This window comes from Chiloscyllium plagiosum, unplaced genomic scaffold (genome assembly GCF_037043375.1).
Source record: "Chiloscyllium plagiosum isolate Xiang-an unplaced genomic scaffold, Cpla_swu_hap1 HiC_scaffold_4, whole genome shotgun sequence".
Classification (NCBI taxonomy): domain Eukaryota; kingdom Metazoa; phylum Chordata; class Chondrichthyes; order Orectolobiformes; family Hemiscylliidae; genus Chiloscyllium; species Chiloscyllium plagiosum.
Genome location: NW_028270142.1, coordinates 132,375,279 through 132,394,326, shown reverse-complemented (window position 1 = coordinate 132,394,326; position 19,048 = coordinate 132,375,279). Strand labels below are relative to the sequence as shown.

At 40.5% G+C, this 19,048-nt stretch overlaps 1 protein-coding gene across 1 annotated transcript in view; it reads right to left on the bottom strand.

The window, feature by feature from the left end:
* Window positions 1–17,888, bottom strand: part of napgb (N-ethylmaleimide-sensitive factor attachment protein, gamma b) — a 53,130-nt gene extending 35,242 nt beyond the window's left edge. The window contains exons 1-4 of the mRNA XM_043687753.2: window positions 17,685–17,888; window positions 13,308–13,375; window positions 12,241–12,325; window positions 8,317–8,334 (exon numbers count right to left, since the gene is read on the bottom strand). Coding sequence (XP_043543688.1) covers window positions 8,317–8,334; window positions 12,241–12,325; window positions 13,308–13,375; window positions 17,685–17,737 — 224 coding nt within the window. The 5' untranslated portion in view covers window positions 17,738–17,888. The remainder of the gene's footprint in view (window positions 1–8,316; window positions 8,335–12,240; window positions 12,326–13,307; window positions 13,376–17,684) is intronic.
* Between the last annotated feature and the right edge of the window lie 1,160 nt (window positions 17,889–19,048).

The following is a 19,048-nucleotide window of genomic DNA, read 5'->3' as shown; positions in this document are numbered from 1 at the left end:
GAGAACAGAAATAAATTACACAGAGATACCATACACCATAGGATTACTATACAAAAATGGTCATGATGCACAAATTTAACAGAAAAGTATTAAAGATAGCTGATGCAGTCCTAAGCAGACTGCAAGCGGTACCAGTATTGGTCCAGTGCTCACCAATGGACTATTAACTCAAGAGACCCAGACTGATGCTCTGGAACCATAGGTTCAAATTACAACACAGCAGATACTGACATGTGAATTCAACTTTATATATAAAATTAAAAGCTAATTTAATGGTGACCAGGAGTTACAGCAGTGTGGTTGACTCAAATGTCTTCTGACATGACCTAGAAAGACAACTTGCTGGATAGACAACAAACGCCCCTGGCCATATCCCACATGACAATTTTAAAAATGCCCCGTCAATCCTGCATAGTCCTTCTGACCAACATCCAAGGGGACTTATACCAAAATTGGGAGAGCAGTCAACAGCCTGACACCTTTTAAATCTCGGTCAACTCAGTCAATAGTTCTCTTACATAGCAACTCTTCAAAACGCCTGAAGGTAATTTCTGAGTGTAACTATATCTTAAATGCTGCATAATCATCCACAGTGGAAGCACACTTGAACATAGTTGGGAAGGAGCTTGCCTGGGATTACTCAACATTAACTCTGGACAATGTTTAATTGTAACCAGTCATACACAGGCAAGAAAATATTCTGCAGATTAACAGCACTATGACCCCAGCTAATGTATCAGTTTTCCTCCGTATTGAGCACCACTTGAAGGACTCACTGATGGCTGGCAAAAGCATAGAATGTATTCTGGATGTGGGACTTCAACATCCATCACCAAGAATAATTCAGTAGCACCACTACTGAGCAGCTAGAAGAGAGTGAGGACTGCAGATGCTGGATAGTCAGAATCAAAAAGTGTGGTGCTGGAAAAGTACAGCAGGTCAGGCAATATCCCAGAAGCAGGAGAATCAATGTTCCAGGCAAAAGCAGATAATGTTCTGGGAACCCTATGGCAATTGGTGGAATTTGAATTTAGTAAGAAATCTCGAATTAATGCGTCTAATTTTGGCTGTGAAATTGTTGTTAAATGTTGGGAACACCCATCTGGTTGGTCTAGAGAAGGAAACTGACATCCTTGCATGGTCTGGCCTACATGTCCTCGTAACTGTCCTCTGGGCAACCCACAGATAGACTCTCAACAAATAAAAAAATGCACCAGGTAAACTTGTTAGCACTGCAGTGTCACCATATTGCCCCCAGTATGGAAATCCAGAGCATTTGGCCTTAAAAGATGAATAAGTAGAAAACAGTTGTCATTATTTTAAAAAACATAATTCTACAATGAACAGAAAACTGTAATGCATTATGTAGTGGAGTTTTCTAGATATATAACAACATCAGCACTGAAAAGGACGGTATAAATAAAAATATATTTCAAGAAGGATTGCACATCTTTTTATACAAGTAGGCACGTAAAACATATAACGAAATTATATTTTTCAAAATATCCATTGTGTTGAAAATAAGACTTCCAACACTCAATTGTTGAGATCAAACTGGAATGCTGTTCCATGGCTTTAAAAAAACATTAATATCACCAAATGTCTCCACTTCTGACCTTATGTTTTAATGATAATGCTGCTGAAGACTATTCAAACTCAAGACACTACATTGTGGCAACCTAATTGGACTGAAATTACTGACTTCCAACAAGCACTTTCTGCCCTATATATGACATCAACTAATGATGAGCTTATTCTTTTTTTTCATTGAGTTCAACTTTACCATACTTGGGCAAATGCTCATGATGTCATGGCAGTCTCTGTCAGTTCATCTTTAGCATTCAGTTCTTTTGCCCATGTTTGGACTAAGACTATAAAGAGCTCTAGAATTAGGGGTTCTGCAAATATCAATATTGGAACATTGGTGGGCAGGTTGCTGAATGAGGGATATTTTAAACCACTCGTTAGTTGGCTAATTTGGCAATAATGACCAATTGGATTTACACTGCTTTCTGCCGACAGAATGTACTCTCTCAATTCTTGCACATCGTCAGGTAAAGGTCAGCGTTTTTGATGCATTTCAGCAGCTTGGTTAGGAGTGCTGCTAGTTCCACAGCACAAACTTTAGTATCATAACTAGGGTATTGTCAAGATTCATGGCCATTTCTATATTTACGACCTTGGGCCATTAATGTAACATACCCAAAGGGAATCGAATTGTCTAAACACTGGCATCTATGCTGGTGCAGGCCTTCTGAGTAGAAGATAATCAAAGAGTTGGCAACTCTGGCTGAAGAAGCTACTGTTCCAGCTGTGTCCTTTGCACTAACATGCTGTGTTCAAAATCAAAGAGAATAGGGATGTTTTTGGATTATCCTCCAGTTAGTTAACTAATTGCCCAACATCGTTCAGAACTGAATGTAACAAGACTTCAAGGCTTTGTTCTGATCTTTTGGCATGAGATTTATTCAGTTCCATCTGCAGAATACTGACTCTGCTATTTAGCCTGCAGGTAGCTTTGTGTTATAGCTTCATTAGGTTTGAAACATGTTTACAGGTATGTCTAATGCTGCTTCTTCATGCTCTCCTTTAGTCTCCCCTGAAGCAGGGTTTGGTTTCCTGAACCTTGAAGCACAGAAAGAATGTGAGAGATTACAAATTGTAGTTAAATGTAATTCTGCTACCACTGAAGGCCCACTGAACCTCATGGATGCCCAGTTTTGAGACACCAGACTGATCCTGGGCCTGTCCAATGTAGCAAAGTGGAATAACTACACATAATAGAGAATGATCTGTGTGTAGATGGGATTCCTCTCCAAAAGGAACGGCTATTCATTCCAATACCATCTCACTACCTGCAATGCAACAAATCTGGCAGATATCGTTTTCAGGACTGAATCAGCTTGGTCAGTAGTGATTCGACCTAAGCCACTTTGGGGACATTGAGGTTCCCCACCCAGAGTGCATTCTTGTTACTCTTAGAGCTTCTTTCCAGTTCAACATGGAAGAGTACTTATTCATTAGCTGAGCGAGAGTGGTAGATGGAATCTAGAAGAGGTTTCTTCACACGTTCGACTCAGTAACATGAAACCATCAGGCTTGGAGATAATGCCCTGTTGCATTAACCCCCATCATCATAAAGCGTTGAGGCTCGGATGAGGCATTTCAAGATCCTGCTGCCCCCCTCACTGGACACCCTGCTGTTTTGTATCAACCCAACTGATGATGCTATCTCCACCACCCTCCATCTGGCCCTTCCCCCACCTGGACAAGACAGACTATTGTTCATAGACTTCAGTTCTGCATTTAACATTATCATTCCTCAGCACCTGAGTAGAAAGCTGAACCTGCTGGACTTGAATACCTACCTCTGTAACTGGATCCTGGACTTTTTGACAGACACCTCAGTCAGTCCATATTGGGACCAGTTTATCCCCCCCCCCCCCCAGGACTGTGTGCTTGGTCCACTGCTGCTCACCCTGCTGACACACAACTGTGCAGCATGCACAGCTCGAATTACATAAAGTTCGCTGATGACATGTTGGTAGTAGGTCTCATTAGCAGGAACGACAAGTCAGCATAGAGAGAGGTGGTGCAATGGCTTACAGACTGGTGCAGAGCCAACAACCTGTCTCTGAATGTGGATAAAATGGAAGAGATCGTTGTTGACTTCAGGACAGCATAGAGTGATCCCTCTCTGCTAAACATCAACAGTTTCCAAATGGAGATTGTGAAGAGCACCAAATTTCTTGGCGTCCACCTGACGGAGAGTCTCACCTGGTCCCTCAACATCAGCTCCATTGCTAAGAAATAGTAAAGTCCCAGCAGCACCTCTACTTTCTGAGCAGGTTGAGGAAAGCCCATCTCCCAACCCCCATCCTCAACACATTCTACAAAGGGTTTATCGAGAGTACCCTGAGCAGCTGCATCACTGCGTGGTTCGGTAATTGCACCATCTTAGATAGTAAGACCCTACAACGGATAGTGAGGACAGCTGAGAAGATCATTGGGGTCTCTCTCTTCTCTCCAATACAGACATTTACACCACACGCTGCATCCGCAAGGCTAACAGCACTGTGGACAACCCAATACATCCTTCATTCAAATTTTTCTCCCTCCTACCATCTGGCAGAAGATACCGGAGCATTCTGTTTCTCACGGCCAGACTGCACAATAGTTTCTTCCCCCAAGCCATTAGACTTCTTAATGCTGTGTGATCCCACTCTATTCCATTTGCAATTTTCGGGCGACTTTTGAACTGCTGCTAAAATACTGTTTTATTAATGATCATTTTCTGTTACATTGTAATTTGTCAGGAATTACTGTGCTATCTTACACATTTTGCATTTTATGCCGTCCTGTGTATGATTGTACTCCTGTGCAATCTGTGTGTTCATATAGCACCTCGGTCCTGGAAGAACACTGTCTCGTTTTTATTGTACCAGTATATATGTTATAGAGTCATAGAGATGTACAGCATGGAAACAGACCCTTCGGTCCAACCCATCCATGCTGACCAGATATCTCAACCCAATTTAGTCCCATCTGCCAGCACCTGGTCCATATCCCTCCAAACCCTTCCTATTCATATACCCATCCAAATGTCTTTTAAGTGTTGCAATTGTACCAGCCTCCACCACTTCCTCTGGCAGCTCATTCAATACACGTACCACCCTGTGTGAAAATGTTGCCCCGTAGGTCTCTTTTATATCTTTCCCCTCTCACCCTAAACCTATGCCCTCTAGTTCTGGACTCCCCAATCCCAGGGAAAAAAAAACCTTTGTCTATTTACCCTATCCATGCCCCTCAATTTTGTAAACCTCTAGGTCACTCCTCAGCCTCCAACGCTCCAGGGAAAAATGCCCCAGCCTGTACAGCCTCTCCCTATAGCTTAAATACTCCAACCCTGGCAACATCTTTTCTGAACCCTTTCAAGTTTCACAACATCTTTCTGATAGGAAGACGACCAGAATTGCACAATATATTCCAACAGTGGCCTCATCTATGTCCTGTACAGCCGCAACATGACCTCCCAACTCCTGTACTCAATACGCTGACCAATAAAAGAAAGCATACCAAACACCTTCTTCACTATCCTATCTACCTGAGACTCCACCTTCAAGGAGCTATGAATCTGCACTCCAAGGTCTCTTTGTTCAGCAAAACTCCCTAGGACCTTACCATTAAGTGTATAAGTCCTGCTAAGATTTGCTTTCCCAAAATGCAGCACTTTGCATTTATCGGAATTAAACTCTATCTGCCACTTCGCTGCCCATTGATCCATCTGGTCAAGATCCTGTTGTAATCGGAGGTATCCCTCTTCACTGTCCACTACAGCTCAATTTTGGTATCATCTGCAAACTTACTAACTGTACCTCTTATGCTCGCATCCAAATCATTTATATAAATGACAAAAAAGTAGAGGACCCAGAACCGATCCTTGTGGCACTCCACTGGTCACAGGCCTCCAGTCTGGAAAACTACCCTCCACCACCACCTCGGTCTTCTACCAGTTACTCTACTCTAATACTCTACTTAATGCTGAAAGGTCCCAGAGCCATTCCATTAATTGTAAACTACTGTGCTGCCACATCCGTTGGTGTAGACTTACCCAAGAATGGCAATGGACAAGTCTGGGGCATCAACTTTAAAATATAATTTGGTACTTTTATTGAGTCAGATTGCTGAATTAGTCTATGGGACAGTCCAATACTTTTGGCACAAGATTCCAGTTTTGAGTGAGGATGACTTTGCAGGGTTGATTGTGCAAGGTGATGCTCAATGGCTGTTTTTACTCCATCTTGTATTTTCTGTTGCAGTACATTGTCTGCATGGCCATATTGGTAAAGCAGGATGTATTTCTACTGTCTTAAAAGATGATTAGTGAACTAGATGTATTTTTTTGCTGTTTTTTAAAAAAAATTCAGTTGCTTCATGGTCATTAATAAGACGTTTGTTCAATTTTTAATTAACTGAATTGAAAATCCCTCTGTCCTGGCCTTTACATTAGCAGTCCACTAACATCTTTGCCTTTAGTGCAAAAAAAATTGAAACAAAAGAACAAAGATAGTGCTTGGAAAGTAAATCTGACCTAAACCTTAATAGAAAATGCAGCTTCAAACATATGGTCATTTCACAATTTTGTCTGTGCATTCATTTAATGTTAAAACATGAACAGTACAGGTCCTTCAGCCCTCGATGTTGTGCCAGCCCTTTATCCTACTCGAAGATCAGATTAACCTACATACCCTTTATTGTACCATCTTCCATGTGCCTATCCAAGAGTTCTTAAATGCCCCTAATATATCTGACTCTACTACCATTGCTGGCAGTGTATTCCACGCACCCACCGCTCTCTGTGTAAACTACCTACCTCTGACATCTCCTCTAAACCTTCCTTCAATTACCTTAAAATTATGTCCCTCTTGATAGAGATTTCCACCTTTGGAAAAAATCTCTGTTTATCCACTCTAACTATGCCTCTCAACATCCTGTACATCTCTATCAAGTCACCTCTCATCCTTCTTCGCTCCAATGAGAAAAGCCCTAGCTCCCTCAACATAAGACATGCCCTCCAGTCCAGGCAGCATTCTGGTAAATCTCCTCTGCACCCTCTCTAAAGCTTCCTGTAATGAGTCAAACTGAACACAATATTTCAAATGTGGTCTAACCAGGGCTCTATAGAGCTACAGCAGAACCTTGCTGCTCAAATTCAATCCCTCTGCAAATGAAAGCCAACATACCATACGCCTTCTTAACAACACTATCAACTTGTGTGGCAATTTTGAGGACTCTATGGACATGCACCCCAAGATGCCGCTATTCCTCCAGACTGCCAAGAATCCTGCCTTCAACCCTGTATTCTGCATTCAAATTCAACCTTCCAAACTGAATGACTTCACTTTTCCAAGTTGAACTCCATCTGCCACTTATCAGCCCAGTTCTGCAATGTTGATTCAATTCTCTGATATCACCAGAGTTAATTACTTTACAATATCAGAATTTCTTTTTGAAGAAATATATTTTCAAGTACCTGGAATGAAAAAAATCCAAAACTCATTTCATGTAGCAATTTTATTTTTGACTGCTGTCTTGACTGAAGAATTTCCCTTAATTTCTACTTAACAGTGAGATAATGACATTATAAAAAAGGTATGGAAGTTAACACAACTGGGAAGAAATTGATTTTGTCAAACAAAAAAATCTGCAAACTGAAAGTCCAGTTGCTGATGCCACTTCCTAGTTCAGTAGCAGCAAAACAAATAGAAAGATCAAGGTACTAGAATGATTTGTACATGCACCCTCCAATTCCCTTTTAAAGCATACATTTGTCAATTTCTCCCTCTCATCTCACGCTTTTTACTTTCTTCAACTAAAAACCTGGGGACGCAAGAGTTTCGCATGGATCTGCATGGTTTGAACAATCAGTGAATTCCCAGTTGCTTAAAATTTCTAATGCAAGATCTGAGTACAGTTGTAAGAAACTTATTAACAAAAAGTAATGACAAACGAAGTTACACATAACCTACGGAAATGATTAAGTGCAAATGGAGGTCCCCCAATCACCAGACAATTTAAAAATTGGTGTGAAACTACATTAAAGCCAAAACAGATATCAATTTTAGGAAGAAATACAATTGAATGTTAATGCAGTGTTTACAACATGAATAAGCGATGCTTTTCTTACCATAGTAATAGACAAAAGGATAAGTCTGAAGAATCTGATTTCGCACAAGAAACAAAGTTTGGCCCCAAAAACAAAACAAAATGAATCCTTGCCATCTAGCAATACAACTTAAACCTGTAACTGAATTAAAACATATGAAGTTATAGTAATGCAAAACGTTAATCCTTTCTGTGGATTTGTCCAACATGCTGAAAAATAAAGCAACCTGTTTTTGTCCATCTACCATAAACCCCTAATAATTATCCCAACAACATGAAAAGCAGTTCAGGCTTGAATCTCTTCAGCTGATATGGGCTCCCACCATCTCCTGAGCTTGAAGGAAGCAGAATTAAATTTTTGACTTGTACTTTAAGTATTATTACTTTTAAAATTAAAAAGATCTCATTGAGGAATCTCAATTGTTCCATCCTGGCCTTTTCCCCATCTCTTGATGCTTTTCTCATCAGTACCAAATTCCAGAGTTTTTTAAATTTCGGTTGATCAGATGTACAAATTATATCATTTCTTTTGGACTGCTGCATTCCATTAGAAGGGCACTAGGCAAATCTCTAACTTCACCATTAATATTGGTTTTAATTTAATTCCCTGGGGTAAAGAAAACAAAAGCAGCAGAAATTTACAATACTTACTTAGCAGCATGGAAGAAACTAGCATGAACAAAATGTTAAGGAAGACAAAAAGTAGTGTCAGCAGCGAATATATATCATTACATATTACAAACCATTCAGTGTGATCTCAGACAGAGTGATGTCTCATCTGGATCTTATCGTTAAATGAAATATGCCAATGACAAGGAATCAGATTGTTTCAGCATTCACTGAAAACATAATTGTGCTGACTTCAGGATTCTAATAAAATTGTTGCTTTTAATGCTCTCAAATGACATAGCCATCACTGGCTGGGTCAGCGTTTAATATCCTGGAGAATGTAGTTTTGAAGCCTTTGGGGTGTAGGGACAGCTAAAATGATATTAGGGAGAGAGTTACAGAATTTTGACTAAGTGACAATGAAGGAACAATAATATATTTCTAAAGCAGGATGGAATGTAGCTTGGAGGGGAACTTGCAAATGATGTGATCCTCATACATCTGCTGACCCTGTCCTTCAGCCATGATGAGTCACTACAATGCATCTTGGTACACACTGCTGCCACAGTTCATCAATGATGAATGTTGAAGGTGGGCTACTTTGTCCTGGATGGTGTTAAGCTTCTTGACTGTTACTGCACAAAACCAGGCAAACAGACTTGTGCTATGGAGATCAATAGGCTTCAGCAAGGCAGGTGAGTTACCTGCTACAGAATTTCAAACTTCTAACTGTATTTATAGCACAGGTTCTGTTCAGCAAAGGTAATGTCATTAAACATGAAGAGGTGATTATATTCTCTCTTGGAGGTGGCCAATGCCTGATATAGTGTGGTGCAAATATTACTTGTTACATATCAGCCCAAGGAGATAGTGAGGACTGCAAATGCTGAAAGTCAGTCGACAAAGCGTAGAGTGGACAAAGCACAGGTCATGCAGATCAGAGGAGCAGGGCAGTCGACATTTCAGGTCGGAACCTTTCAGTAGTCCTGTGACAACATTCTGGCAATACCCCTAAAGATCTGTGGTACAGAGCTAGCCGCGCCCTTGCCAAACTGTTCCAAAGCAGCTTCAATATCTATTCAATAATGTGGAAAACTGACCTATCCACAAAAGGAAGGACAAATCGAACTTAATTTATCAAATAAAAATTGAATAACCTGCAGATTCTGCAAATCAGAAACAAAACAGCAGATCTGTGCAGCCAGACCTGCTGAACTTTTCCAACAATTTCTGTTTTTGTTGCTAACCAATTATCACTCTGTCTACTTTTGCTTATCAAAGTGATGTAAGAGATCTTCAGTGCTGTCAAGTATCACTTGCAAAGGAATAAAATAATAATTTGAATGTTCTTCATTTAAGTTCCAATTTAAAAATTATCATGAAGAGTTTTATTGATTTATTTCAAAATATGTCACATCATGCCAATTCATATTTCATTTAAAAGAAATCTGCAATCCCTCTACTGACCTGATAGTGTATTTAAGAAGCATGTCCTAGAAATACTTAGAAGTTGCTCTGAAAACAGTGAATGAAGTTTATATGCCACATTGTGTTTAGTTTTCAACTGCCTAACAGCATATTCCAAACTGCAATTCACCTTCATTTTATTGAGCGGAAGGGGGAGGGTTGGTAAACAGTTGGCGAGACAGCTGGTCCGCTATGCACTATAACGCCAACCCCTTGGGTTCAATTTCCACATTGGTTGAGATAACTATGAAGGACTCTATTTCACCTTGTCTGAGGCTCAGATCAGTGGTGACATTCACATTAAAACACTAGCTGTCAATTTCTCCAATGAAAGAGCAGCTCCATGGTCCACAAAGACTACAGCAACTTTACTATTTAGCTGGATTGTCCTGAATTTTAAAATACATTCTAACATATTGAGCACTCAACTACAAAATATGAGCCGAGTCGAAAATTGACACATAGGTAACTCAAAAGCTCAGGCTCAATACTAATTTAATTCCATATCTGCATGCTTGAAGATTTAGACCACATTATATCCTATAGTTTTTTTGGGAAATATTAACTATCTATAAACAGTAATAATATCTATAAATGTCGGCCAGCTTATCGGGGATGTAAGGAAGGGATCCCTAATCGGAAAAATCTGCATCGCTGACAATGCAAAAATCCCTTAGCACTGCACTGAGGTCCATGAAGTAGAGCTTGAACTAAAACCATGTGATGCAGAAGCCAAAGTGCTACCACAGAGCCAAGAGAAAGACTCTGCCTACCTAATAACTCCAAAAGTCTACAGTAATGTTGGGATGTTTCTTGGAACAGAAAATGAGAACAAATTTACAACCAAGCTGCAATCTTTTTAAATGCAGCTGAGCAAGGAGACAACAGGCAACTTGAAAGGACATTGGGCAACAATTTTCTTCAAAGTTAAAGTTCTCCCATGCACACATTATAACTTCAGTGATATATCAGCATTTGGTGATGAAGTGGGAGATGGCACGGGGCAGGGTGACACTAGGCACACGGACACACAAGTTGGCCACTTAACACACAAGATGGCCACCAGACTACAATATGGAGAGAGACAGCAGAGCAAACACAGATACTGCCTGGGGCCACCAGGATGCCAGCATGATGCACTCACAACCTAGCTGATTAGTTTAAGGCAGGTGGGGGAGAGAATACACGAGTAGCGGATACTGCCCACCTAAGTGTCTGGGTCTAGCCAACACCTTTGATAGAAATGCTAACTATTTGATACGGACTCAATACAAAGTGCTAACAGCCAGGGCTGCAGTAATCATCCTTCTCAGGAAGAGCGATTAGCACCCATTACTACAGTAATGCACTTGTGCACAGATGTTGAAATTAACAGAGGTTGCGCTGAAACTGAATGACCGTGCCAAAATTAACAAAGGCTGCACTGGAACTGACAATGACTGCACCAAAACTATCAGTGATTCTGTAATGCTTACAATAAACAAACTACGCTACAACGACAATAACCTCACTACTGACCTGTCATATTACAAAACGTATAAAAGTATCTTGACATGTACTCTGGGTGGAGAGAAGAATCGCAGCTGACCACTGTGCGGTTGGTGTCTCTCTCTCCCCGGAGCTACAGTATTCCCGTGCACAATAAACTCTGTCATTGAACTCTGACTCAGAGGCTGGTGATTTTCCCCACAACAGTGAAAAATTATTGTATACATCATTCTCTCAGTTTTTTTTTCAAAAGAATCTAAGAAGTAGGAGCAGACATTGGCCACACACCTCAAGCTTACTCCACTGAATAAAGTTAATTTCCTATCTTAATTCCACTTTCTTTTCCTATCCCACATTCCTAAATTCCCTTAATGTCCAAAACCATTTTGATCTGGCCAGAATATATTCAACAACTGAATAGTCAGAGTACAGAATTCCAAATATTCCCAATACAAATTAAGTGAATAGATTCCTCAATATCTGAATTCTACATGACTGAAACCCTTATTCTGCACAGATGTTCCAAGTTCTAAACTCTGCAATCAGTAAAAATAGAGCTGAAAATATGTTGCTGGAAAAGCGCAGCAGGTCAGGCAGCATCCAAGGAACAGGAGAATCGACGTTTCGGGCATTATGCCCGAAACGTCGATTCTCCTGTTCCTTGGATGCTGCCTGACCTGCCGCGCTTCTCCAGCAACACATTTTCAGCTCTGATCTCCAGCATCTGCAGTCCTCACTTTCTCCTCCAATCAGTAAAAATAGCCTCTTAGCATTATCCTTAAGCCTAAGTAATAAAATTCAAGGAGGAAAAGCCCTGTGGTAGTTCATCCTCATTATAGTTCCAATTTAGCAGTTGTTCAATTTGGTATAAAACAATGCAAAACATCTTCCTAGTTATATCTTACTTCCCTAAAAATGAATTAGAATTTGTTTTGAAAATATTAATACATAATATACATAATATCAAGTAAAGCACTTCCTTCAAGAAGTCAGCTTTAAAGAAAAGGATACGCTCTATTGTTCTGATGTGACTCTGCTTCTCTTAGGTAGGCATCTTTTGCTTGGTCATATTGTTTTGCATTCTTGAATGCGACAGCTACAAAGAAACAGAATACAAAAATTTATATGAAATTATAAGATACAACAGCAATTTTCATTTAATTATTCACTACTCACAACATGCAAAGACAGAAAATGTACTAAATAGATGGAGCACATCCGCCAAGGAAGTGCCATCCACCTTAACCTAGTTTCCAACTCGACGTGGAACTCATGTTCAAGTACTTGAAGTTATATCCAAATACTTATTTAAATGTAACGAAGATTTTGCCTCTATTCTTATTACAGATTCCCATCAACTTCTGCAAGAAAGACAATTGTCAACTCTTCCCCAATGCTTCCATCAATTACATATAATCTGCATCACTGACTATTCATCCCTTTAAAGGTAAATAAGTTTTTCTTGACAACTTTACCTACTTTCTTTTTTAAATAGGTCAATTAAATCTCACCTTGATAAATTCGATAAAACAAAGTAATTGTGCATTTAATAGAAGTTTCTTCCAATTATTGTTAATTTTCTACTGAAACACTATTTCAAGTTATAAATGTAAAAATTTCAAAATCTTTATGCCAACCCTGAAAGATAACCTGTATAAGTTTACATTTACTTAGCATTATGAATTATTAAGGAGAAAGTGAGGGCTGCAGATGCTGGAGATCAGCATAATTCATAATGCTAAGTAAATGTAAACCTATCGCATTTCCAAAGCCCCTCCCCCAAGTCCTGCTCCCTACCTTTTATCTTAGCCTGCTGGACACACTTTCCTCATTCCTGAAGAAGGGCTTATGCCCAAAACGTCGATTCTCCTGTGCCTTGGATGCTGCCTGACCTGCTGCGCTTTTCCAGCAACACATTTTCAGCATTATGAATTATTAACAAAGTATAAACTTAGCGAGTGCTCAGTACACATAACATATTACAATAGAAAGAGATATGTTTTACGGGGTAGATCAAATATGGAACTGAGATTAATATTATTGAGCAACTTCAAAACATTAAGATCATTTGTTCTTACCTGCTTTTGCATATTCAGATGCTGCACTGTCATAATCAGGTTTCCATTTTAAAAAGCCTGTTTTCAGACTGCAAATAAAACAGAACCAATCAAGTGAATTGTATTTAACAAAGCCTCATGTTGCATTAACATTTTCACAGCTAATAAACTAGGTTTCCATTAGACAAAAGTTAGGATTGCAGTAAACTACCCAAGATTTGATATATAATAGTGATCTGGTCCTTGTTTTTTAAATTCAAACAGCAGATGTGGCCTTTGCTAACTAGACCAGCATTTATTGTCCATTCCTAGTTGCCCTCAAGAAGGTACTGAGCTCAGTCAAATGCAGCCTTGATGTCAAAGGCAATCACACACCCCTTATCCCAACTAGTTCAAAAGCAACTACCTAATTGCAGTAATGCCATTTTCCAGCATTTAGTCTATAGCCTCTGCATCCTCTCCAGTGCTATCATATCCCTCCTATAGTCTGGATTCTAGCATTGTACAGAATACTCTGGGACCAAAACAATATTTTGTACAGTTTCGACATAAACTCCCTGCTCTTTAAATCTGTGCCTCAGCTAATAAAAGCAAGTACCCCAAATGCTTTCTGAACCACTTTATCCACCTGTCCTGATACCTTAAGGAACTGGTGTACATGTACATCAGGTTCCTTCTACTCTTGGTGCTTCCCAACGTCCAAATATTCATCAAGTATTCCCTTACATTGTTTGTCCTACTCAAATGCATAACCTCACATTTATCTGTATTTAATTCCACTTGCCACTGATCAGTCAGTCATTCTGACCATCCTATCTAAGTCTATTCTCCTCACTATTTACCACCCAACCAATCTTTGTATCATCTGCAAACTCATTAACCCTCCTACATTCATGTTTAAGTTATTTAAATAAAACTATAAACAGCAAGCCATTTGAGGCCAGACCTTTGGCTCAGACCACCACTGCGCCATAAGAGCCAAATTTCTATTCATATATGATCTGAAAAATTAATAGCACTCTCAACTCCAAATGAAGACATTAACAACATTTGAGATATTGCTTCAAGATAAAATAGATGTATTCTTTAAATGACAAAAAAAAAACCACTCTCAAAGGAGCTCAATTTTAACACGTACCATTTCTTAAAAGTTTGTTCAATAACATTTCCTTACCAAAAGTATAATCAGATCACACATCAGCATTCCTGGAATGGCGGGACTACCTTATGCTGAAAGTCTGGAGCGACTGGGCTTGTATACCCTTGAGTTTAGAAGGCCGAGAGGGGATCTGATTGAGACATATAAGATTATTAAAGGATTGGACACTCTGGAGGCAGGAAATATGTTTCCGCTGATGGGTGAGTGCCGAACCAGAGGACACAGCTTAAAAATACGGGGTAGACCATTTAGGACAGAAATGAGGAGAAACTTCTTCACCCAGAGAGTGGTGGCTGTGTGGAATGCTCTGCCCCAGACGGCAGTGGAGGCCCAGTCTCTGGATTCATTTAAGAAAGAGTTGGATAGAGTTCTCAAGGATAGTGGAATCAAGGGTTATAGAGATAAAGCAGGAACAGGATACTGATTAAGGATGATCGGCCATGATCATATTGAATGGTGGTGCAGGCTCGAAGGGCAGAATGGCCTACTCCTGCACCTATTGTCTATAAAGATGCACCTCATCATAGCAGTTCGGAGACTAGGAATCCTGGTCCAACAATCTCATCTCTTGACTCCCAGAGCCAGTCCACCATGTCCAAGGCAGAGGTTAGAAGTGTAATTGAATACCCCCCACTTGCCTGGACAAATGAAATTCCAACAACTTTAGAACTTGGCACCATACGGGACTAAGCAGCCCACTTCATTGGCATTGCATCCTTAAATACTTACTCCCTTCACCACTGACTCAAAGCGGTAGCTTATCCCCTCTCCAAGGTGCAGGGCAGGAATTCATTAAAGCCTCAAACAGCATCTTCCAAATCCTTGATCACTATCATCTAGAATTCAAAGGCAATAGATATGTAGGAAGAACACCAATTGCAAGCTCCCCTCCAAACCACTCACTACCCTGACTTGGAAATACATCACCGTTCATTCAGTGTCAATAGATCACGATCCTGGAATCCCGTCTCAATCAACACTGTAGGTGTACCTACACCAAATGAACAGCAGCAATTCCAGAAGGCAGTTTACCAAATCTTCTCAACGGCAGTTAGGGATAGATAATGAATATTGGTGCAATGCTCACATCCCATTTTTTTTTGTTTAAAATGATGCTTGCTTTAGTACTTTGAAAGAGTTTCCCCCAAGTTCCCCCTTCAAGAATTCAATCAATATTAACGTACACTTATTATATGCAAAGATAGTCTCAACTTCATCAGTCCACTAAATTTCTACGAGCACCTCGAACACAGTATTGTCATTTGGCTAATAAGGAACTAATGAATATATTAAAATGTTAAGCTCTGAAAATGTATCAGTTAGCCGAGTTGATCATTTGATTAAAAATAATGCATATAGGGAAGACGACGATTTGGCACTAGGTAATGATGTTCATTTGTTAGAACAGAGCCTTCCAGACCACATGACTTCTGTGATTTTTATTAAAATTGCTACGAGCCATGAAGCTAACATTCCTTTATTAGTGAATTATTACTTGTCCTTTCCAGACCCATCAATTTCTGCACTGATTAAGAATCATGGGATACATACAGTACAGAAGCATGTCAGGTCTGTACCACCTCTGGAGATGAACAACTCACATAGTCCTATCTTCCACTGGTATCATTGCAAACTTTTTTTTATTATGTAATTCACTTCTGAAAGGCTGACTACTATGCCTGAGCAGAGCATTTCAGATTCTAACCATGTGCAGAATAAAAAGGATTTTGCAATGTCATCCTTGCTTCTTTTGCCAATCCCCATAAATTGGTGTCCCTTAGTTCTCGATCTTTCCACCACGTTTTCCCTTACCTATAGGCCCCTCATGATTTTGCAAGCATCAAATCAACTTAATCTTTTATCCAAAAAGAATAGCTCCAGCGTCAGCAACCCATCTAGCTAGAGTTCTTTAATCCCAGCAAATAACACAACCACATATAAAAATAGAGCAGAATACAATTTAGTTATACTGTAAAACTATTGCTTAAAATTATACAGGATTAATTTAAGAATTGATATCAGTGTGTTTGTACTGCACAGAATGGACATTGGAGCTATCAAAACGTTGATAGCATTTAGGGACATCTGCAACACAACTGTGCCACTTTTTTTTTAATTCATTCATGAGTTGTGGATTCCGCTGGGTTGGCCAGCATTTATTGGCCATTTCTAATTATCCTTGGGCCTTATAGTGGACAGGTTTTGGGGAATTACAAGGTGAGTTACTCACTGCAGGATTCCTAGCCTGCACTTGTAGGCACAGCACTTATATGGCTTGAAAAAGAAATAAGACACTGTGGATGCTGGAAATGTGAAACAAACAGAATGCAGGAGACTTATCAGCAGGTCTAGCAGCAACTCTGCTTTGTGATATTTGAGTACTTAGTTCACTTCCACCTCTCTTCCAGGCATCCGCATCTGAAGTTCTACTCTCCGATGGGATTATCGTTTTAACCTTTCAGAAAAGCTGACGTCATACCTGACATGAATATACTGTTCTTTCCACACAAGCTACCAGACCTGCTGAGTTTTCTAACATTTCCACTGTTTATATGACTAGTCCAATGCAGTTTTCAGTCAATCAAATCCACACCACCCCTAAAATACATTGGCATGGAGGTTTCAGCCATTGTAACGCCAATGAATATAATCAAGCAATACAGTACACCCAAGAGGCAATCAAAAAGTAACATAACCAGTGAATTTGGCTTCATTTGCACTGATTTTATTGAAGACCTAAACAGGAAGCATATAGTTCGCAAAGGTTCTTGGGAATCTTAGTGCACCAACGGATGCCAACAGTGGTAGACACAGGATATGGAACTAGGCAAAAGTGAGAACTGCAGATGCTGGAAACCAGAGTTTAGATCAGAGTGGTGCTGGAAAAGCTCAGCAGGTCAGGCAGCATCCGAGGAGCAGGAAAATCGGTGTTTCGGGCAAAAGCCCTTCATCAGCCCTACTCCTGATGAAGGGCTTTTCCTGCTCCTCGGATGCTGCCTGACCTGCTGAGCTTTTCCAGTACCACTCTGATCTAAACACAGGATATGGAACTACAACTCCCAGAATGCTTCGGTCGGGGGTCAGGCAGACCAGAGGCCGCGAGCCGTTTCAGTTAAAACGAAGCGTTAGAACCCATTCGGATTAGCTCTTCCATTCATAAAACACAGCGACTGCCTCAAGCAATATTGTAAATGGGAGGAAAAACAAAACAATTCAAATTCGTCCGTCGGCTTGTTTACCATTTCTCAGCTGCGGCTATATGTTCCAACGCCTCGTTAATTTTCTGAGCCATCCGCCTCTCTCAGACTAAAAGCTCACACTTTCGTTCGCTTTAAAACATCAAGGACAGTGAAAAGGACACGAAGACTTCACTCCGTACGGTCAGATGTTTCGTGCTTTCCTGCAGTAAAGGTCCGGAGTAAAAGCCCAATCCCTCGGCCTCTAGCGCAGATCTTCTCCCCGCCCTCTCAGGCGGTCGCCGCTGGTTGGAGCCGCTCAATTGCCAACGAACAAGGCCGGCCGTGACAGTAACGCGCAAGCGCGTTCACCCAGGTGGGTGCGCAGTTGCATTTACGCAGTAGCATCCGCCTGCGGCGTCAATGAGTCGCGGGAGCAGAATTAGGCCATTTGACCCATCGAGTCTGTTGATATGGCTGATGTGACTTGGGGTTTGGAGTGGGCTGAACAAAGTTAAAAATCACACAACGCCAGGTTACAGTCCAAAAGGTTTATCTGGATACATTCGGAGCGCCGCCCCTATTGGTCTTACTCCATAATCAATGATCCTCAGGTAAATCTGTTGGACTCTAACCTGGTGCTGTGTGATTTTTTTTAACTTAGTGTAGTTCTGTGGAAGGTTCACTGAACCTGAAACATTACCTCTTTTATCTTCGTGGATGCAGCCAGACATGCTAAGTTTTTCCAGCATTATCTGTTTTTGTTTCTGATTTCCAGTAACTGCAGTTCTTTTGGTTTGTTGTTTACACCTCTCTATCTCTGCCTTAAATACACTCAATGATTTGGCTTCCACAGCCTTCTGCGGCAATGAGTTCTACAGATTCAACACTCTCTGTCACAAGAAAAACCTGCTCATCTGAGTTCTAAATCCCTTAATTCTGAGAGTGTCCCCTCAGGTCATAGACGCTCCAACTAATGGAAACATCTTGTTAATGTCCACGTTATCAGGCTTCTCAGCATTCTGTACATGGTTCCAGCACAATATCCTCATCCATCTACTAATGAGAGGGGTTGGGCTGTGATGGCTGGACAGCTGGCTTACAATGCAGAATGACTCCAACAATGTGGGTTCTCGCATCAGCTGACATTAACACCTTGTCAATCTCACCTCTTGGCTGAAATGTTGTGAACTGAAGGTTAAAGCCCCACCTAAATGAAAAAGTGGTTCTCTGGAACTATGGCTACGTTACGTAGTATGCCAGTTGCAGTAATGTAGTTTGCACAAGAAAGACGCTGCTGTTAGGAAGTATTGGTTGACATTACTGAACAAAGGACAGGTAGTTCAAGTATAGTCTAGAGCTTTCATATTGCTTGAAAAAAGGTATAGTCAAAGTTTTTTTGTCCTGGGCTCATCAGGTCAGATACC